This window comes from Girardinichthys multiradiatus, chromosome 1 (assembly GCF_021462225.1).
Source record: "Girardinichthys multiradiatus isolate DD_20200921_A chromosome 1, DD_fGirMul_XY1, whole genome shotgun sequence".
Taxonomy (NCBI): domain Eukaryota; kingdom Metazoa; phylum Chordata; class Actinopteri; order Cyprinodontiformes; family Goodeidae; genus Girardinichthys; species Girardinichthys multiradiatus.
This window is the reverse complement of record NC_061794.1, coordinates 27809120-27832868: the sequence shown is the minus strand read 5'-3', so window position 1 is coordinate 27832868 and position 23749 is coordinate 27809120. Positions and strand designations below refer to the sequence as shown.

The following is a 23749-nucleotide window of genomic DNA, read 5'->3' as shown; positions in this document are numbered from 1 at the left end:
TGAGGGGATGAGAAGAATCTTCTATAATTAGGATGGCCTTCCTGAGTGGCTGTACAGTTCAGTGAGGTTTTAGGTGAACCGATTATTTTGCTGACCTGATTGTTGATCCAGGACAATTTGGTTTTATATTTCACAGTGAGAAATTTGTACCAGGATAAAATGTTCAAAGTACTGACAGAATCATTGAGCTATTTATAAATATGTGTGCTTCTTCACACCATCTTGAGGGAGCTTTGTGTTTAAAACCTGCATACTTGGTATTAAACCCATTAAAAAAGACCTGTTGTGGTCTGGTCTGTAAAAAACTTTGAGTCCATAGAATCAGTGATAGGTGGACCTGTAGGTCTCAAAGGCGCTGCAGTAAAATGCTGATATTTACAGTGTTAAATGTAGAGGAGTAATCCATAAATAAAATTTGACTTGAATACACAGACACTTCTACCCCCTCTGTCCAGATGCAAACCCCTGACCTGTGTTATGTATTTCATTGGAAAACCTCATAATCTAGGTTACGATGACAAATTGTGTGCTGCTAGATATGGTGACCCTTGTTGCCTTGGAGACAAGGTTTAATGACGCTGCTCTGTGTAAAGCACTAAAGCTAAAACCCCTCCTTGTCAGCTTCTGTAAAAGAACTAAGAGCATGCTCCACTCCCAAAGGAGTTGGCATGGATCCAGCAAGCCATTTTACTTCACAGGTGCTTTGGGAATATGCATGAGACTTCCAAATCACTCTTAATCAGTGGTAACACTTTACATTTCAAACAACAATTTTTTGTAATAATTCACTATGATTCTGTGGACAATAAGCATTTTTCTGAAGCATGTTCACAATAGTATGTCCATTGATCCATTGGAGATCAATGGATCAATGCATGTGAGATCACGATGCAGGTTCAAGAGGGAAAGCCAGAAATCCATCTTCCACTTCATTCTGGGCAAACCCAAGGTATTCCCAGATGTTTCCAGGCCTGAGAGGATTTACAGTCCCTCCAGTAAGTTTTGGGGCATTCCCAGGGTCTCATCCAAGTGGGACATGACCAGAAAACCATGAAAGGCAAGCACCTCCAAAGGGGTATTTCTTCACACTAGCTTCACCCCATAGTGCATCATGGAGCCATGTGTTTCCCAGGGAAGTCTTGTCACATGGGCACTCACATAATATAAATGAAATTTCAAAATTTATCAGATTAGGGCACCTTCTTTAATTGCTCTGTGGTCCAGCTATGATGTCCATGTGCTCATTGTTGACGCTTTCAATGGTCAACAGGGATCAGCATTGACAGCCTTTCTGCCTGTGGCTGCGAAGCTCAATACTAAACAAACTGTGATTTATGGTGTATCATAAAACTTTTCTATCAGAAACAAACAGCTTTAAATTCTTTTGCAATTTGAGTTACACTAGTCAGTCAAAAAATAATCGGTCCACACAGGTCAACCATCACTCTGCAGTTACCGCCCATGACCCTTTCTCTGGTACACAACTGATCCTTCATCGGACCACTTTTGATAGATATTTGACCACTGCAGGCCGTACATACCAACAAGAGCTGCAACTCTGGAGATGCACAGACAGATCAAGATGAGTTGCTATCGCTAAAATACGTATGTTTTCTCTTTTTTTACCTGCTTCTAACACATCACCTTTGAGGACGAAATTCATTTCCTGCCTAATATATCCCACCCACTAACAGGTGCCATAAAAAATAGATAAGCAGTGGTATTTACTTGACCTTCACAATGTTATACTTGATTATTATCATATACCTCACTGACTCTCCTAACATACCCTCTCCATGCATCCCTCTCACCAAAACCTTACTCGCATTCTCTTAAAACTACAGCATCAGATCATCTGACAGATTGAGGAAAGAAAATTAGCCAGAGAATGATGGATGGAGCTGGCGAGGCAAAGGAGATGAGGGAGTGAAGAGGTGGCAGAGCGACATGTTAGAAGAGAGCCTGGTAAAAGGAGAGAGAGCAAGTAGAAAAATATAAAGAAAGGGTTGATGGCTGGGTTACAGTGAAAATGGTGGGAAGGGAAAAGATAGTATGACCCTGCATCTGGAAATGTGATACACATGAGCTCCAGAACAGAAAGCCCTTATGCACATCCCTTTTCAAGACTAATACTCTTATCTGACATTATGGCCAAGCTGGTTCAAGTGTTTTTCATTGAGGCCAGGCCAACCGTCATTCCTCCATCCATCTGTCTGTCCATCCATCCGTCCATCATACCCATGTGTTGTGAACCATTTCGATGTCAATCAGATTCATAAAAAACAAAGTCTTTGTAAGACATCCAGCCTATCAGTTGTCTAAAGACACAGCTCAGTGCCCTGCTCATGTTGGTGAGGAGGCCCTTTTGTTCTGTCATTTTCATTGTTATGATTACAGAACTTTTTATCATTACCCGAATACAATTTATAAATCACAAAAGAAAGCTACTGAAAATGATAAAAGGCATCAGAACGGATCATCCCTGCATAGTCATTATGAACTATTGGATCTGCACCCCAAACACAACAAAACAGCTTATTTTGGAGAACTCCACCGAAACAAATAACAAAGGCACAAAACTCCCAGAAGAGCTAAATGTAACCCCACATTTACACAGATGACCATACTGCCTGCATGGAAATACTCGCAAAGCACAGCTAACATCATCACTGATGAATGAGTGTGTGCACAGACGTGTTTGTATAATCACACATACAAAAGAGAGCAATACTGTAAAAAAAGCCTACCAAGATGCATGACTCGAGCCATTAAGTTGACAAACAGCATACAAGTACCGAACAAAATTAATGTCATGAGTGTGACAGTTACCCCAAACATCGCCATTGTCTCACAGCTACTGGAAACCACAACCTCCATGCATGAAATGCACATAAACACACAGCAGCGCCCAACAAAACACAGCATTACAATAGCCTCAAACCGGATGTTTTACCTTTTGTGCTTGGGGGAGCTTAAAGAGAGCAGTTTACAGAAGGAAGGAGGAGGGAGAGGAGAGAGAGAGGGTCAAAAACATTTCTGGATAAGTGACAGAATGTCTTTCAATGCAGTTTTTACTGTGCAGAGTGGTACAGTGCGTAAAAGCCACTCATGTTCACAAAGACAGCAACCTCAAAACAATTACCGTGTAAAGAAGGAGGTGCTTTCTGGCACTGAGGGTTGACATACAGGGAATAATTAGTTAAACTGTTGATGTTTGGTAAGTGAATAGAGTAAGTGTCATTGGTGAAGAGAAACACTGCAAACAATGACACAGATTGTCAGAAAAATAGGAATAAAACATGAGGAAAATTGTGAAGAGAAACCGTTGTTTAAATTTTGTGTTGAACATTTGGAATTCATTTCTAACAGGTGACACTTACAATAACACCTCTTATTTTCTTAAAGAAAAATTATCGAGAACAGTTGTTTGTCTTACTATGAACTTTTTTACATGAGCAAAACACACAATTGTGCACACTTATACTCCAGTAGTATGACTGCATTGTGCATACGTTTGTGTTAATGTTTATTTCTGTCTCTTATGGGATTTTTTTCTTACTGCTCTACACTGAGCTTGAATCTGGATAACAGGTGTCCTCTATTGCCCAAACCCACTTGATTCTCCCAGTCCCACGTTTCAATGATATCCTACGACCACTGAGCACCAACCTAAAAGCTGGAGAAAGGAAATGGTGAATTTCTAAAAATTCTGTTTATCTAACAAAATTCCAGGCACTACTGTCATCATTCTCTACCACTGATGTAAAAAGGTCTTCCTATATTGACAAGATTTTCAGTACTACTAATACACATAAACAATTTTCCACAACTATTTTCCATACTCTACTAGAACCTCCGCCATCTACACTTTTGACAAATTTTTTGCTGACAAAGTTTCTATCTAAAAATAACCATTGAAAGGGCGGTCTTCAAGCAGCTAACACAATACCTCTCACAAAACACCCTCCTTGACCTCCTTGGGTTAAAATGTGGCCACTCCACTGAAACCGCTCTGTTGGCTGTGACAGAAGCCATAAAAGAAACCAAAGAGGGAGCCAAGTCCTCTTACTTATCCTCTTACTTATGCTGCTCGACTAAACGGCAGCTTTTGACACTTTCAACCATGGTATCCTTTTGTCCATACACTCTAGCATGGGCAGAACACACTCCTCGTTTGAATAATACGTCACTGGTTGGTCATGCAACATATCCTGGCTTGGTCAGACTTCTGCAAAACACCACCCGACCTCAGGGGTTCCCCTACATTCCAGTACTGGGAGATCTTCTCTTTGCAATGTATACCACCACACTGGGCCAGCCAGATTATTGAATCACACAGCTTCTTATACCACTGCTATGCTGATGATACCCGGCTCTGACCACCACAAATCTTGGACTGTCAATCGTCTCTAACCGAACCTCTATAAAATTGAACTGCTTGTCAAATCGACCATACACTACAATATCTGCATCAAAACGGAAGCCTTGTCTCTTGCCCCATCAATGGTAGCTAGAAACTTTGGTGTCATGATCAATGACCAGCTGGCCTCTAAAGACCACGTTCCCTTTGTCACTCGATTGTGCTGCTTCTCATTGCTAAACATAATAAAAATCAGGCAGAACCTAACCCAAAATGCCACCCAGCTCCTGGTGCATCTGTATTTGTCCCCCGACGTAAAAACTGTGACGCCCTACTAACTCGTCTTCCAGCCTGTGCTGTGATACCTCTGCAGACGGTCCAGAACCCAGTGGCACATCTGGTCTTCCAAGAGCATAAAAGAACACACATCACCCCTTTCCTCTTTGAGCTCCAGTGGCTACTCTTAGCCACCTGCATCAAATTCAAGTCACCGACGTTAGCCTAGAAAGTGCTTAATGGAATAGCTGCCATTTACTTGACACCCACACTTCAATGTAACGACTCAGTCACTCCGGTCATCAAGGGATTGTCGGCTAGCAGTGCTTACACCTACTGAGCACTACAAGAACAAGGTCTTCCCTGTCTGTCCTCAAGGAACTCTTGAAGACCCAGCTCTTCAAAGAGCATCTCCTAACCTAGAACGTATTCTGTACTTTCTTACCCCTTCTACTGCACTATTTCTTTCTGCACTTCCATTGATGCCTGCTCTCTATTTTAATACTCTCACCCAGTCATCTCTGACAGAACCTGACTAGTGGTCTTTCTTCTAAGTAGCTTATTGTTAGCTTTGATATTAACTGCATAGATACATTCTCATTTGTATGTTGCTTTGGATAAAAATGTCTGCATAAATTCATAAACAAACATGTTTTATTTGTTATGTTTTCTATAAAAATTTAATACATTTGTTTTCTATTGTCAAACCTCCATTTATTCAGTTAGTATGTCCTTCTGTATATTTTTATTTTATTTGTCTATTGCCAGACCCTTGTTGCTTCTATCAGCTGATTGTAGAAATCTCATAAATTATTGTCCTTAGCTGTACATCATTCTCTGAGGATCTTATAGCCAATTTCCATTGATTGTTTTTCTCCCCATTCAGGCAAGTTAACTCTTACTAAATATGAGAGCTCATGACCCCTTTGTCAATCCCAATTCATTATGAGTCACTCCCTGTTGTTGGGTTTGATTTACCAGAGTCATATTACTGCATTTGATTATGGTATTCTATAAGTTGATAATATGTTTATTATGGAAAATATTAGAAATTATTTGTTGTCAAAGCAGGTGTGAAATGTTTCCAAGATCATGGTGATGGTTGGGTAAAAACATTTCTGTAGTAGATGGTTCCTGTACAAAGTGATCTTTGCAAAAGCGCAAAAAGCACAAAATGGAAAAAGGCCAAAAAGACAAGCACTTACCTCAGTATTTATTTGCCACTTCATTGCACCAACCATGTTTTGTGCAAATTGTCACTTTCTTTTCAATGCGATTATTATTTGCACAATGGGTACGTGTCATGAAACAATAAACCATGGCGAAGGGATCTGAGGTTTCTATGCAATTTTGTAAGCCATTTTGTAATAAAAAAAACAATGTCTGCCATAAGCACTTTTGCATGCATAGGGTCAACACTACAAGGCTCCCAAATGTTCACAAGAGGCTCATTTACTTAATGATACCATCTGCTACACATACAAGCAGACACTTTCACATGCTGGTACACTGGCACTCAGAGACACAGAGACGCATTTCCAGTTTTCTGATTGTGTTTAATTCACACTGATTTTTATCTTCATTATATATTTCATTCATTCTCAAAAATGCTAAACCTTTTTTTTTTTAAACACAAGCAAAAAATGCGTATTTGTTTTAAAGTTCTCTGAGTCCATAACATAGTATTCCATTCCAACAAATAAAACAAAAAGGGACATAAAAAGATAAACTCACAGTGCTGTCAATGTACGCCTCAGTCCACACTGTGTCATGCTCCTGGTCAATAACTTTGGGACGACTCAGCACGTGGAGATACTCCATCACATTCTCTTGAACATCTGCCAGTGTAGAAATCTGAGTGAAGTAGCCTGCAAGGCAGAAAGAGAAGGGGAACGGTTCAAAAGGAAGATCCTTATTCAAGTACTTAATGAATGTCAACCATTCCAAATAGTTTGTCTTTGGAGTCTATGACTGAGTTCCTGGAAACTATAAAAGGACTTTACTTATACAGAAACTGGAAAGGAATTTAGACCCCACACATACTGTTTCATACACAGTTTATCATCTCCAAAAAGGGTGCCACACATTTTTTTGGACATGTCAAAAAATTTTATTTTGAGTGTGGAAATTTAGAACCAAATCATATTTCTCACATATGCAGCACTGCTGCAAATGTTACATCAATGCAAAGAATTCAGCAGTGTCCTATACCAGCGGTACACAATGTTATTGTAAGCAATGCAATTTCTGAACTGATGCAGATTTTCTCATCTCTGCTTGCAAGGGCTTATAATTGCTGACAAGGCATGGAAGTTGGCCCTTTTTTGTGATCAATTCAGTTAATAATTATTTGACCAACCCGGAGGCCCTCGTTGACTGTGTGTAGATCATTGAACACTTAATTCAAGATAGTCATGTGCTTATTCAGTAAGTGAAAAGTTGTTCAAGTAAAGGTTTTAAAATTCGATGGATACTGTGGACAGTTTCTTGTTGTCTGTACATCAGAATAGCCCTGACATACAAAGACCTCATTATAATGACCTGTGAATGCCACAGGTATGCAGCAACAACATCAAAAAAGAAAGAAAATATCAAAAACATTAACATCCTCACTCCTTCATTTACAGTGCATAGAGTAATTTTCAGTCCCACAACAGATTACATATTATGCAAGACAGGGATGCATCCTAAATGTGACACATACACCACATAAGTGTAAGAACTTGAGATTTCACAAAACACACTTTGTCTTTGTTGTTTCTGAACATACAACAATAATGTTTTTCAGTACAAAAAAATCATAACAATGTCAGTATTTGACTATTATTTTTAGAAAACAAAAAAGTGAGATTAAAGACATAAAACACACTTATTAATGCTTTGAGATCTTTAATTTGTTTTACAATATCTAGCTTTCTTTCAGTGATAAGAAACAACATGTGGACTCACTTGATTTAAAATTTGCCTAGTATGGCTGACATTTTGTCAGCTGCTATTATTCAAAATAATGGCATTAAGTTTAAAGTAATGTTTTAATTTTACCAACATGTTAATTCTGAGTGGAAGTAACATTAACATTTTGAAGTGGCCCAGCCAGAGTGCAAACTTGAATCTAGTCTGATCAGCAATTATAAAAAGCATTTGATTGCTAATTTTTCAATTGATTATTCAGAAAAGTATAAATGATTTTTGGCATGGCATTTTATTTAATTATTTTGGAATATTAATGACTTATTTCCTATCAGAAACACATGTCAAGGGTTATTATAATACACCATAGAAATATGCAGTAGTGGTATGACACATCTGCTCTGACCAGCCAAATATTTTAAGAGGGCAAACTGCAGAGCTTTTTTTGTTAGGTGCAGCACCATGTCTGTTGAAATCAAAAGCAACAGTTAGACTGAACACAAAAATCACATGGATAAAATATGTCTGAAACTGGTGAAACTCAGAAGTCAGCTTCATTGGCTTGCTTCTTAAAACTAAATCTGTCTTGAATCTATTTTAATAATCAGTCCCTTACCTCTGTGATGTCCAACCAAATCAAGAGTAGATGTCTGTATGTATATCTGTATGTTCAAAGCTGTTTCAAACTGTTCACACTCAGTAAGTCATTAACAACATCTTATTTATCTTGGTAGCAAAGCTGAGTACAGAGGGCAGCAGAGATTTACTTGGTAGAGCAGACAGAACCCTGGATGTATTTATGAAAAATAGCAAAACAATGTTCAAGTCAGAGCAAACCAGTATGGGTTTGTGGATGATTACGTGGTATGTAAATGTGATGTAAAAGCTATTCTGAGCAAACCCAAATGCGGTGGCATTTCCTTGAGTGGCAATGCCATCATTATGCTACTAATGTACATGTGGAGGAGGGAATACTGTTATCTCGGCAGGAGGAAAGAAAGCTGGAAAGTAAGAGGAAATCAGGACAACAGGAAGACTGAGACAGAGCATAAGAAGCGAAACAATAACAAAGAGAAAAAAGAGAGACCAACAAGTTTCCACTCAAATGGAAAAAGAGCAAATGGCCTCCATCAGTGCAAGGTAGTCAAGCAGAAAAGCACAGCTCGAGGAAATATAGGGTCACTGTTCCCCAGCATAATCTTTACCCTATAAGGGGAAATAACAAAGCTTACACAATAAAAAAAAAGATCTGAGACACGTTATGTAAAAGTCTAAACATCATTCTTTAACACTGTACCAATTAACACCTAATTCTCAATCTATACCTGTAATAAAAAAGGATAAATTAAAATAGGTATCTTTTTTAAATCTCTGAACCCTTCCTAAATGTAATGAACACAGAGTCACAAAAACACTTGACTCTAAAGCTGACCTTTAAGAGAACATTTGAACTGGTGAATATTTTACCTGAAAATACAACAACGGAACACATATCCATACACAGACTTACATCACACAAAAACAGACCGTCTCAGCTTAAATGCATCGTACATCACAAGAGAGAGCTAAGAATGACTGCTCCCTCTGGGAAGGCTGAGGGCGTCCTTCAGGCTGAGCTACTGGGGCCAGTGAGATGAGCTGGCCAAAAGAAAAATGGCTGTGCTCTGTTCTCAGTGACAGACACACCGGTTGCACATACTAGACAGCTACAATGTGGCCTGGAAACAGTGAGGGCAGAAAAATCATTTTTAAAGAACCTTGGATTGGCAAAAACTGTATATGTAGGCACAAACTCACAAGGTGTCCTCATACATGAATATGATGAAGTGGGAGTAAAAAAATGCATCATAATGTGACAAAGAGCTACCGAACTATGAATAGCTTTACACTAAAAAATCATTTGATGAAACATTACTTAAAAAAATTATGACAACAAAAAGACATGCAATATAACTGAACATATTAAAATGTCCTGAACTTTGAGGGAAATGCAATACAATGTTTACTTAAGTGTAAGCTCTTTTTCATTTTAATAACTGTAATCAAACCAAAGCTTTCTGCTTTGGTTTGATTACAGTTTGCTGCTCATTAATGCTGTTGTGTTTTAGCACCAACAAAGTGGTTCCCAAATAGATTTTAGATCAACAATTTGATCAACTGCATTTTATTTTCTTGTTTCCTAAAGACATGACTTTAAGATAGTCTTCATCTGCAGTAGTTATCGTGCATCTTTCTACTTCTCTTACTCTTCTTAAACACACACTGGACAGTATGCTGCCATAGTGAGGGACAATGACTGAACACAAAAAAAATTAAAAGTAAGCCAAAGTCTGAAGAAAATCTCGTAAAAGGTCTTCTATGTTTCTCAGTTTTGTGTGTTTGTGTTTTTGTGAATCTGATGTGAACAATCACAGGTTAACAGCTGTTCAAATGTTCTAACTCATTGCTTTTCATTGGCGTGAATAATCTATTCATTAAACTAGAAAGAGTCAGAGTGGAAATCCTTCACAGGAGCACGAAGTGATTAACATAAAGGGACGGTTGGCACTTGAGAAGAAATCATTTAATTTGTTGCTTTTTATGTGCCTCTATGGTGTGCCTATCTGTTTTCCTATTATCTGTATTACAGAAAACAAAAATAGTCTCTTCTTACAAATAAATCTTCGATTCCAGATATCTACACAATCTAAATATAAAAAAGAACAGGCATGGGAATCCTATATTTCAGTAAAGTTCTCACATGGGCATAAATGTGTTTCTTCCTTTGCCAAGATGCTATCTTTTATATAGTGACAGCCACATTTATTGGTGCCTCCGGCCAAGATCTTAAAATAGGTAAATATTTTGCTTAAGTATTATAATCTCTCACTGAAAAATGTAGAAAACGTCAAGCTTTAATTTGAGCATGTTTGTTTCTGGAAAAATACCATCTTCAGAAATGATTGTCCTGAGGAAAATCACCAGTTACTCCTTTGTCGGTACCCCAACAAGCCATTTACAAAAATGTAAATTAATGATGTTTTTCTTTCTTTTAAAAGCCAGATGGTCCAATATCATGCTGTTTCAGTGATAATGGCTATGAATCACACAGCTATCATCTGTTCAGCATGAAACGGCAAATGATTTATATTTTTAACAATCCAAACAGATGTAAAATTAAATTTGCTATACCTCTCACATTTGATCCAAGCACCAAAATACTTCTGTGTGCATGACTGCTGGATACATTTATTGTGTGATTTGCTGACATCAATTTAACCCTGCCCACTTAAACAGGAAGTCATTTAATTTTGTGGTAAATGTCCCTGTTTACACTTTTAATCATATGAGCAGTAATCTATAGCTGGCAACAGATAAGTTGACGTAACATAATCCAAATTTTACAAGAACCCATCATTTCTGAATTGTAGTTTTCACCAAACCTTTGCCACCAAACAGGAAGTTGGTGCAACTTCCAATAGAGTTGCACCAACATACAGTTTGGAATTTTACACAGTTTTCACTTTGCTTTTTCCTGCTTCAAAACAGACCTTAGCTAAATATGCTTCAATGTAATTTTCAAGGCTTGCAAATTCCCGCCATCTATGCCTGAATTGTAATTCACGTTGAGTGAACGAACTGAAGTGCTGGTGCTGAAGAAACATGGTTGCAACACAGTTCTAAGTCCTAGTTGCTAAGGTGCATAGCATCATAAAATCTCTGAAATACCAGGACATCTTAAATACAAATCTTTCGGAATCTGGCAGTAAAGTGAAAATGGGTCATCACTGAATTTTTCAGCAGAACAGAGATCCCAAACATATAGCCAAACCCAAACAGAAATGTTTAACAGACACAATATAAACTTTGTTCCATGGTCATCACAGCTTTCAAAACAAAATCCTACGAAAAAGCTGTGAGGGTAGTTCAAGAGAAGAGAGCATTACAGAGGACCCACAACTCTGGTTGGCTTCAGGAGAATTTCATTTGGGTCTCACCTCCAGTTGGGTCGACATCCCACCACAGACCTCATGTTTACATTATCCATGCTCTATTTTGAAAATCTTTTTTCGTCTGTATAAGCTGCAAATTTTTTGTTTGTGCATAAAACAATGTATTCCCAACTCAGACACATCTTTACCAGGGTTGGAAATAAATGTGGTCAATGCAAATCAATATTCACATAACTTTTCAGGTTCAAACTAAAGCATGACATGCACATGCTTGAAATGCTTGAATTAAGTAATATGCGTCACCATAACACCTTCTACGATCCCCTTGCAAGTTGGCCTCTAGTTCAACATCTCCTTATTGCTTCCACTCACTCATTTTCTGCACCTTCTTTATCCTGTTCAGGGTCACGGAGGGACGTAGCCCATCCCAACAATGGGCAAGAGGCAGGGTACAGCCTAACCAGACTATTACAGAGCTGAAAATAGATCAGTCGTGAATGTTTGCACTCCAGCAGATACAAACTGGAGTCCATTCTGGTTTACGGCAACAAACAGTAGCCAAACAGTAGGGTGAGTGATTTTTATTGGTGTGTAGTAGGTACTTACTACAGTTTCTGAAATAAATGCTTTTAAACATAGGTAAATATTTATGACATATTGTCATTTGTGATAATAATATTATCATTTATATATACATTAATATTATCATTTGTAAATACATGTGAGTAATGTATATACACTGATTAGACATAGCATTATGACCACCATATTAAGTGAATATCATTGATTGTCTCTACATCATATCACCTGGTAATGGTTGGTTTATAGTAAGCAACAAGTGTACATTGTGTCCTCAAAGATGATATGTTAGAAGCTGATTAAATGGGCAGGCAAAGGACCTAAACAGATTGTGATGGTTATTCGACGAAGTAAGATGATCTCCAAAAACTGCAGCACCTGAAAGGTGATTTCTGCAGTGGTCACTATCTATCAAAAGAGATTCAGAAAAAAAACTAGCAATGGGGTCTAGGCTCACTGATGCAAAACCAATTCAATATGCATCAAAGCAGAGATTATTCTCCAGAGTCTTAAAAATAAACTTTCGGGGGCCCAGTATGTGGAGGATATTAGTCTGCAGTTGGGTTAGGGTTAGAATCTAACCATAGAATCTTTGCAGCATATATCCCCCCGTTACACCGAGTAACAAGCTGAACATATAGTGGAACCAGAAGTGGTACAATCTCTTGTGACACAGAAGAAGACTGCAAACTGTAGGCGATGTGACTGTCACTGTATGTTTAATGAACTGGCATTCACACACACTTATACAGCATGACACACATTCAAATATAGTTGTCTCATCATCCCCACTAACACCCTCAAACTGACTAGATGGCCCCACTGATATCACTTCCACACAATGCTATAGCTAACCTGGTCTTTTGTGCAGACATACAGCTAAATACATGTGTACATCTTTTATGTGACCTGTGACTCGATTGTCTTATCTAGTGCGCCTGAGGAAATGGAGCCAGACGGTCTCTGTCAGCTACCTCTTGGCTAAATATAGAACCTGAGAAAAAGTGTTCTTCCCATTGAGACAAAAATGACCACACACAAAGTTGTTACAAAATAGTATATTCTTTCAAATGTACTCTTAGCTTGGGGGATGATAACATAACATGACATGTTGGGTTGGTGCAACTGCAACCAGCTGCCTGCTGTCATGTGTGAGTGTTAATATTGATGAGCACTGACAAACTCATCCATGCTACTGAAAAGAGAGATAAAGCGTTCTCTCCTGGCAACATGCAAGACCATAAGGAGAAAAAGTAATAAGATCCCACCTTTGTTAGCACACGCCATCCATTTTAAATTATCTGCGAAGGCAGACTCTCGACCAATCAGGTAGGGGAATATTCGGACCTACAGAAAGAAAGGAAATTGCTACCATCATTCATTATGATCACAGTTTGATAAAGGCCAGTACTCTATAAAAGATAACACTCTCAAGTCAGTGCAAAAGGCTTCATTCGACCAGAGCCACACATGGACCCAAGAAGGTTTTACATTTCTCATTTATAGTTTAATTAAAGTTATTTTTAACTTAAATAAATGTGTCAATTTCAAATATCACACATTCAGGTAATATCTTCGAACAGATGTAAGCCCTAACAGGCATTACTTCAATTCAAAATCCAAAATCTAAGGTCATATCAGGTCAGTTCAATCTATTTGCAGCCAAACCCAAATTTTCCAAACAGTTTACAGACAGCTCTAGCAGAAGGTGTAACTGGCAGGTGTGTCGATGCATTCTGGTGTGTTTGAAAAGCAATGCTGCCAGATGCAAGCCTCTGGGGGCACCGCTGCTATGGCTTCAGTGCTTGATTTTTTCATTGCCTCTCTTCATTATGACAAAATGGGTCTTTTTATGTATTATATATGCCATGAAGCAAAAGTATTTGATTAAGTTTAGGAATATTTTTAAATTAAAAAATTATTTTTGTTCTTTGTTTCAGACCTTCACCTAAAAGTACAAAAAGTCATATTTATACCCTTAGCAGACACTGATTCTTGGTTATGAAATGTTTAATGAACTATGGTACTCTTTGTGTGTGAGTTTAGCTGTCACACAGTAATTATTTGGTAGTCTCTATTGATGCTCATCCACAACCATCAATTTAAATCAGGAGTGCTGAAGCAGTGAAATGTTAAAGTTGTGGTTATGAAACACTCCTCCTAGGTACAGCTAATCTTAAAACTGTAGGGCACTTTATTACAGCATATAACACTAACCTAAAACACCCATTTAGTTTGACTTCTATTCAGCTGCAGACAGAATATCTACATGTTTTTTTCTTGTTTTGTCTACTCAGCTTCATGTTTGCTTGTGATACACATCCATTATTGGATTTTCCAACAAGAAATGGCCCATTCCATTGAATTGTTTTTGTTAAGTGGTGATTTTAATTATGATTTAGTGGAGAAATTTTCACATCTGTATATAAACATGAACACAAGCAAAAGCAGAATCACTCATATCAGAATATCTAATACAGCAGCCTCACATATACTTTCAAATATACTTTCAAATATTACAGTGAGCATGTTACAAGTATTTTTGTTTTCACATTAATATTGTTTATTTTTTAGCATTCTTTCTCAGCTGGTAACACAGAACTTAGTTTAAGCGAAAACCATAGAACACAATGACATAATTTATTTTCTGTCCACCTTCTGAACCTCAACTAGCGGGCAGGGAAGATTCTGGCTGATCCCTCCCACCCCGGTCACAGACTCTTTGAGACTCTCCCCTCTGGCAGGAGGCTGCGGTGCACCCGGACCAAAACCTCACGCCACAAGAACAGTTTTTTCCCATCTGCCATCAGCCTTGTTAACAAAGCCCGGAAACCACACTGACATTCTCCCTTTCCCCCACACCCCCCTTTTTGCTGACAGGACACTTGTAACTCGCAACTCTATGCGTTACATTAACGCTCAGCTTGGACTCCTGCTTTACTTGCACTGCCATACTTGCACACTGATCATCTGCACTGTTGTACCGCTCTCGCACCCAATACTGCTCTATATTTACTCTCACTCACTTAAAACTGTGCACATATATTTATATTATATTGTAGATATGTTTATACTGTTTAATTTGTATTGTATTGCACCGACTACGCCAAAACAAATTCCTTGTATGTCCAAAAACGTACTTGGCAATAAAGCTTTTCTGATTTCTGATATTCATGAGATATGGATCATGATCAAAATAATGAGATCCCACATACAAGTAGCTCAAATATGCTTCCTTTATAGGGTGGCAAAGCTCAACTTTGGTAATAAGATGTGGAGCTGCGTTGTCCGGGGAAAGTTTGGAGGACACTGCATGGCAGAACCAGAACTTGGTGGAGAGATCCCTCCTTGCAGAAAGAGGTGGAGAGTGTTGTTATGGGTAAGTATGTCTGGGTTTCCCTCCTGAAGCTGTTACCCCAGCAAATCAGTCTCAGATAAGTAAAAGTCAATGGATGCCAGAAATTTTAACTATTTTTCCCAATATGTTCATAAAAATCCTTCTCATAATTTAGGAGGAAAAAGAAAGAAAAATGGAAAGAAGTTAGAATTAAACATTTGATATGAAGTACATGTAATACTATTAGAAAAGTATGTTTAATTCATGTCAAAGTATGTTTTAACAATTTGCAATGGTACCTGTTTTCTTCCTAGAAACAAATGTGATATATTGAGATATCTTAACATTGTCACACTTCATTTTGAGAAAAACACAGTTTGATTCTGCTTCATTTTGTTTAGTATTTTAGACTTTAAGCACTAACAATGTTTATGATGGCAATAAATATTTCTTGAATATGTCAGTAATTTGCGTAGACATTCAAAATCGTATTTGCATTCATTTTTTACAAAGCCAAGCAAGCTGTAGTGTGATGCTGTACAGTGGCGAGGTAGTATAGCCGGCTGGGAAGAAAGCCATTAAAAAGCAGCGGTGGAGGAAAAGATAGGGTGAGCGAGACACACTGGAGAGACTGACAAAGACTGAAGACTTCTATTATCAGCGGGGTTCTTCTAAATGAAACTATCTAGCAGCCTTGTCCCCTCTCCAATCACTGCTGTTGAGCCTTGAGGAAGGAGTTGGTGGGAGGGTGAGTTGCTGGTGCTGGAGGCAGAATTAATACAGACGATGATAGACAGACACAATCCAGATATATCAGTTAGATTAGCCAAAATATAATAATGACAGTAATATTACTAAACACAAAGATATACATTAATATGGGCATATATCCATGTTAGCAACCTTCTGGACTCACTATAAACATATTTGTAGGGATTTGCCTGAGAGGTACAATTTGCTCAAGGCCTGTTTTGTACATTTTAGCTCTCAGTTCAGAATGTTTCTAAACCACAATTGTTTATACATTGGCTATAGAACCATAAATGCAATATCATAGATGCAGCCTTATGATAAAGCGTTTTACATTAATGTAGTGCTGTAGCAATCTAGTTGAAAACCTGTTTCAATAAAAATCACAATAAGATACAGTGGAAACCAGATGTTTAGTGACATTGTGTAAAAATACACAATTAATGTTTCTTAAACCATTTGTGCCCCGCATGTCTTGGGATGTTGCTTCAATAATTTACAAACAGCTGGGTTCTGTTTTGATATATATACATTCATTTAAGTTTATATATTGAGAAAACAATATGCTAAATTGAAAATTTTTGAGATTTTATTATTATACGAATTAACATTTATTACCACATAAACAGACACAAAAATTCCAGAAAACCGGTAGTGTTTAGTACTACCACTCCCTTACTTCACAGATGGGATGGTGCTCTAAGCTTTACAAGGTTCCCCCCTTTCCCCTAAATGTAACAATGGCCACTGAACATTTTTCGTAATATTTATGTCTTTGTCCAGGAGTGCACTGACAAAGTGCAATTCGCATTTTTAAGTTGCCTTTTGGAGTAATAGCTTCTTTCTCTCTAAATGGGCTTTTAGCCCATGTCGGTACAAGGTTTGTTTCACTGTGAATAAGGTCACCATTTTACAAGTCTCAGCCAGGATTTTCACAAGGTCTTTTGTTTTTGTTCTGAGGTTGATACACACATTTCGCACCAAGGCAGGTTAATGATTAAACAAACTGGTGAAGGTCCACAACTATCTTCCTGTTATCTTGGATGATTTCTTTTACTTTCCCAGCATGTTACACAATGAAGTAATGTGTTTGAAGCATTGCCTTTAATCGCATCCACAGGTGTTCTTCCATTTAACTCAAATGTTTTAAATTAGTCCATCAGGAGCTTACAAAGCCTTGAGTTTCTTACCTGGGCTTTCCCAATTGTTTCTCTATTCTGATATTTAGCAAAAAAATTATTTTGGTAAATCTTACTGACCTGAATCAGGAAATGTTTAGTCTGATTTATTGCCCGACAGAGAGAAATGTTTACATATGTATGTAAACTTTTGATTTCAACTATATGTTTTCATTGCCCTCATGATGACAGTTCAAATTTAGTTTCTTATTTCTCATCCCGCTGAACAATTTTCAGTTAAAAAATAATGTCAAAGTGGCGGTGGGGCGGGGGTAAAGCGCATGACACATGTACAGAAGCTACAGTCCTAGATGCAGCTGTCATGGCTTTGAGGCCCTTTGACCTTTGCCGAATGTCTTCTCTTTTCTCTCCTCCCCATTTCCTGTCGGTCAACTTACAAAATAAAAGCCCCTAGTGCCACAAACTAAAGCAACAGCCAAAGTGACATTCACATCATCCATAGATATTAACAACTGCGTTGAACTAATTAAAATATATAAAATGTGAAAGTTTAGTAGAGGACCAAACTGAGTTTAAGATGTGTATAATTATCATTCTGGCAAAAAACAAAGATGTTGCAGGTTTAAACTTTGACTATGTTTTAAGTTTCAGTTGTTTCATTGGATGTATTAAATACAGTGAACTGTTCTGACTAACATTTTGTCAAAATCTAGATGGAAATGTGAGGTTATAAATAATAGCTTATTGTAAACAATAAATATTAAGTATTGTTTATTGAGTTATACATGTAGCTTGAATGTTGAAATTAGATTTATTGCTCAGTGAAATGTTTATGTCCAGAAAAAGTCTTAGAAACTGCCTCTAGCATGTGGAAATAGAATTGTATTAAAGGTAGAAATCTGTATTTGCACAAAAACCTGAAATTCATTTTGACTGAGCTTCAGTGATCCAGAGTGGAGGTTGTAGGTACTTCCAGTACAGCAATGATCACAGCAGAGCTTCACTAATAAGGGCTTTTTGGCACAGCAGTCACATAGAAGCTGTTAAAGGAACACAAAAGCATCTCTGGATCCTAAAAGGTAAACCTAAAGCACAAAAGTATTTTAGGGGAAAAAAAGTCCTTCCTTTCGGCCATTATGAAGATTCATAAAGGAAATCGGGTAATAAGTAGTACACAAAAGCCCCCACACAACCTATGTAAAATTATTTTGGACTTCTCAGGTTAAATATTTCTATGCTAATAAAAGGACATAAAATTTCAGCTACAACAGTTTAATCTCTGAGTAAAGGTTAAAATGAAACTTTAAGGGTGCACATATTTTCCAATAAAAGATTGAGTTACATTACCTTCCTCTCTGGCCAGTTAAACTTCTCAAAGATGGCATCATATGTATCGACTGCTCCATCTGTCACCAGCATAATGGCCTGGCTACACTCACTGCCCCTACCAGTCTTGTTAAACTGGAAACACAGAGAAAATGACAAAGTTCTTGCATCTTAACAAAACAAACTTATGTTTTAACATATTCAACGCTGTGAAAAATTGATTGCTGCTTTACAGAGTCCTTCTGCTTTTGTCACACTAAAATGTTTCAGATCATCAGATTTAAAAAAAAATACGAAGAGACGTTTTTAAATTATTTGATTTATTAAAGGAAAAAGGCATTTCCAAACTTCCTGTGATAAGAAGGTTTGAAAAGGTTTTTGTCCCATAAACTTAATAACTGATTGTGCTGCTCTTGGAAGCATTGACTGCCATGACATGTTTGTGAAATGGGGCAAAAATGTCTTTTTCATCACTGTAGCCGAATTTGTCCCCACTCTTCTTTGCAGAACTATTTTAGTTCAACCACACTAGAAGATTTTCAATAATGAGACACCTGTTAAACATCATGCCACAGCATCTCAGTCAGACTTATGTTCAGACTTTGATGAAGCTGTTTCTACACCCTCACCATTCAGAGGTGGACCTGCTAGTATACTTTGGACCATTTTCCAGCTGCATTACCCAAATGGGCTTAAGTTTAAGGTTACGAGTTTGTGGCTGGACATTTTCCTTCAGGATTATCTGGTAGAGTGCAGATTTCATACTTTCATCAATTATAGCAAGCCTGCCAGGACCTGAAGCAGCAATTCAGCAACAAATCAGCCTCAGACCATCACACTACCATCACCCTGTTTGTGGGGTGTTGGTTCTTGAGATCTGTTCGGTTTAAGTGATTTCATTATTTTACAGGTAAATCAATAATTGGGGCCTGGGTATGCTAAGTGAAATTGAACCCAGAAAATTTGACTAATTACAGATAATTAATTGGACAGCTTCTTCCCCTAAATTATTTGAAAGCTGCATGTTGTATTTACTCTGGTTATCTTTGTCTGATATTGAAATTGTTTTTTGTGACCTGAAATATTTGAGTGTGATGAGAAAAGCAAAGAAAAAGAAAAGAAAAAACAAGAAATCTATAAGAGGGAAATACTTTTCACAGCTCTGTACATAGCCAGTTTAGATCCACATATGTAATAAATTAATGACCACAACATCTCCCAACTTCCTCCCTACTGGAAAGTACAATTTTGGATCACAACAAAGAAGCAAACATATTAATGTACATAGTATTATGGACATAAGATTATCAGCAATGTAAATGTTTTACAAGTCTCAAATCACAAAGAAACACACATATGTTACTGCAGTTGGTCTTCCAGAATATTTAAACAGATAATTGTTTGTCAGATATGATTATACAGATTGAGTTAGTAGCTGCATGTGTGTCACTTTACTTTTTTTGCATTAAAATTTGATTAATTGCTGATTCCTAATGGCAACAACCTGAGTCATCAAGTACCTTGTTTACTCATTAAATATTTTTTGACTGATTCTATGAACAGAGCTATTAATTACAGTCTTAATTGAATTTCAGCATAAAACTGTTGTTCAGGTGAGTGTGCGTAGGGGTATTAATTAATGATTGTTCATCGGTGAGTCACTTACATCACTGAGAAGATTGAATGCCTCCGTCAGAGCTATGTCCAACATACCAATGCCTTGAGCAAACAGCTTATCAAGGTGCTCCCGGAAATGCTGCAAAAATAAAATTTGGAGAGATAGCATATAAGGTCATAATGACATGAATAAAGACCTAAACTTCAAATTTCAGAAGATGCTAGATTTAGACTTTGTGGTATTTGTTTTTTAAGAAAAACAAATCTGAGATTACTATAATTTAAGGAAATGATCAATATAACAGACTGATTTTCTGATATTTTACAGAATTTGATAAAGTGTGGTATATGTGTAGAGAGGGATAACACAGTCTAATGGACTCGTAAAAAGCCTTGGGCCAGATTATGAGGCTCAACTACCACATTATTTTGAAATGTATTTTCACTTACTGACTGAGATGACTACCCTTTAATGACCAGTGTTGGGACCTACAGCCATGGATTTCCACATTAAAACTCCGGTACATACTTTTCTGGAACTTTTCAAAATAAAGTGCATTAACTTTCTTCCAGCACAGCCAGCAAAGGGGGTAACTGCGGACTTCCTGTGGCGCCATTACCCAAAATTAAGCACAACTCCGAAGGGGGAAGGGGGGGTAGCAGAGGACTTCCCAGTGATGCCACTGCCCGTATAAGACCCCCACCCTTCCCACATATCGCTCTCTTTCAACACGGCCTTCGAGGAGGACGGTTCAGGAGAGGCCCAGCGCGCGAATGTCTTTTGCTGGCAAAAAGACATAAATTCAACTGGATCCAAGGAAGCCATACGATCACCGATCATATGCAAAGTTAAGTAGAATGAAATACTGTCTGTGTATCCGGTATTTTCATTCATGAGCGAGGAAATTAAGGTGTAAGAGTTGCTTACATTTTCTCTTCGAAGCTCCGCAGAAGCAAAACTGTGTCGAAGAGATCCCCGGCAAAGAAGCTGTTTCAACAAGCCGAGTCTGAAGGACGGACCACGGCTTGCACCACCGTGTTACGGTAACGAACAGCCGCCCAGCTCTCCGGAGCTAACGCTATCGTTCACAGAGCGAACGCAGAGGTTAGCTGAAAGCCAACCGCTTGTTGACTGAGGACGTTTATTCGAACTTCATCGCCCTTGGACAACATTTCCTCACCATGGTCAGAGGTTAGGTTTGGGCAGATTAACAGTTAGGTTTAGGATGAAATGATCTAAACATTTTCATGTTATGAAGTTTGTTTTGTGGAACTCGGCTATCTTTGTGCTAGCATGCTATTTGTAGCACACAGGCCGGTTCGTGTTGTTTGTATGTTTTAAAGTTAAGATAAACTTTATTTAAAGGGTGGTTTTAACCAGAACATTGCTCATAACGCGCCGTCCGCGCTTATGCATTTTAACCCTTTTATTAACCTGGTATTTTAAGGGTATGTGTTGATTCTGGTGCTAAGCTATTAGCTTCTTTGTTAGCCCAACGACTAGCCGGTAACAACACGCAGCACTAAGTAAACACCATTAAGCCCATTTCTCCAGAATGATTTGGCTCTTTTCCAAAATACCCCTTTTATAATCTTTCTTCGAATATTATTTCAATAACTAAAGGCAGCTAATTAGACACCGATGTGAAATGGTCATCCAGAAGGTTGGTTTTATTCAGTAGATCATTATTTAAAACATTATTTTATTAAAATAATATTTTATCTGATCTTGCATTGTGAAGGGTGTACTAAACGTTTGCTGATTATTGTCTAAGTTGGTTCCAAGACTAACTTCACTTCCAGATTCTTCAAGATAATCCTTGGTTCTCAAACATAAACATTGCATGGTAATGTTGCATCACTCTTTTTGGTCATGATTTCCAATCATCTTTTTAATCAACTTGTTTATATTGTACATAGCCCATTAGTCTTCATTATTCTTTCATTCTGCTTGGTAGTTTAGTTGGATTGTTTTAGCATAGTAAAGAGTTTGTTGATTGAAATATGTTTGACTTTGAGTTGACTTATTTTTGTTAATAAATTCTTGTATTTTAAGAAATTGTGTGAATTCATTCCATGTGTGTGCAGAGTTTATGCTGTTCAATAATGTCAGAGCTCGTCTCACACCTTTCTATTCTGTCCTAATACCATCGCCTTATTGGGCTGGTATTCACAGGACAACCCTTAACAGACCGAAATATTATTTGATAAAATATTAAAATATTAATATTAAAATATTAATATTAAATAATATTCTCAGATTTATATTTACAACACCAGTTTCCCTCATCTTCACTGAAAATCCACTGGATATTTTTAGCAACTCCAACTTGACAACAATCCCTCAGACAAATACACATCAGCAGCCATATTGTGTAACTTGTTTTCAAATATATACATCTATTGTTCCATGAAGACGTTTTCATACTTTGCATTTTGTCACATTACAACCACGATTTGCAATGTATTTCATTTTGGTTTTATGTGATGGATGAACACAAAGTAGCACTTGACTGTGCATCAAGTGCTACTTTTTTGGATTCTGCTCAATCCATCACCTATAAATGACAGGAATACACAACTGCAAACATACCTAGGCCTGGCCTTCACCTTACAATTACAGGTCATGCAAGGACAATATTAATCACTGTAAGGGGTTGCAGTGATTCACAACTCAAGCAGGAACATCTGGTAACAGGGCAACTATTATTGTGCGCTCTACAAATCTGGCCTTGTTGAATGAAAACTGACTGCTGTCGTAAGATGCTGTTTTTTTAAATTTGTAAATCTGAGAGTGCAGGTGGCCATTTCCTAACTGGTAGACCCAGACAACAGACAAATACAGATTGGTAACCTAAACGAAGATGACGTATAAGATGGTGCTGCCGCAAACTGCCCGTTATTCATCCTCTGCTCATCCCAACCAGCCAGTGGAATGCCTTTGTCAACATCTTTTTATCAAGGAGTTTGTAGATCAGGACTACCTTTTATTTTGATCCTATTTTCTCTTGTTTATCTTAGTTAGGGAGGTGAGTTATTGTCATTTGGAATATTTATTTTGAGTAGGTCAGTTCAGTTAATATTTCAGATAGTTTCCTTTTGTTTGATGTTTTGGCATAAAATTCATCCAGCTCCCTATCAGTGTTAAAATCTGAAGTAAAATAACATATTCTAATCAAATCATTGTAAAATTGTACACCTCCATTTTGTGGTTGACTAAGGTTTGACAAGAATGACTCATCTTGATGCTGTGGTCTGGCAGGCCTAGACCGGTCATAACAAATGCATTAGAAGTACCAACCGCACTTTGCATGTAAGACATAGGAATAAGGCGGATGAAGGTGCTCTGGTCAGGCAGACTAGAATTAACATTTTTGGCCTACAAGCAAAACGCTTTATGTGGCTAAAAACTAATGCTGACATTTTCATAAAACACCAACCAGATCATGAATCACAATGGGGGTGTTGTCACATGTTGTGGGAAAGCCTCTGTTAATTTCCTCTCTTCCATTTTCCTATCAAA

At 37.7% G+C, this 23749-nt stretch overlaps 1 protein-coding gene across 2 annotated transcripts in view; it reads right to left on the bottom strand.

Annotated features, from left to right (window-relative positions):
• The window catches only part of cacna2d3a (calcium channel, voltage-dependent, alpha 2/delta subunit 3a), a 189151-nt gene that overhangs the window by 55863 nt on the left and 109539 nt on the right, over positions 1 to 23749 (bottom strand). Inside the window, exons 9-13 of one of the 2 annotated variants that reach the window (XM_047372268.1) lie at positions 20276 to 20365; positions 18631 to 18744; positions 13326 to 13404; positions 6371 to 6504; positions 2954 to 2971 (exon numbers count right to left, since the gene is read on the bottom strand). In XM_047372268.1, the coding sequence (XP_047228224.1) occupies positions 2954 to 2971; positions 6371 to 6504; positions 13326 to 13404; positions 18631 to 18744; positions 20276 to 20365 (435 nt within the window). The remainder of the gene's footprint in view (positions 1 to 2953; positions 2972 to 6370; positions 6505 to 13325; positions 13405 to 18630; positions 18745 to 20275; positions 20366 to 23749) is intronic. The other variant, XM_047372278.1, reaches the window with a different exon arrangement.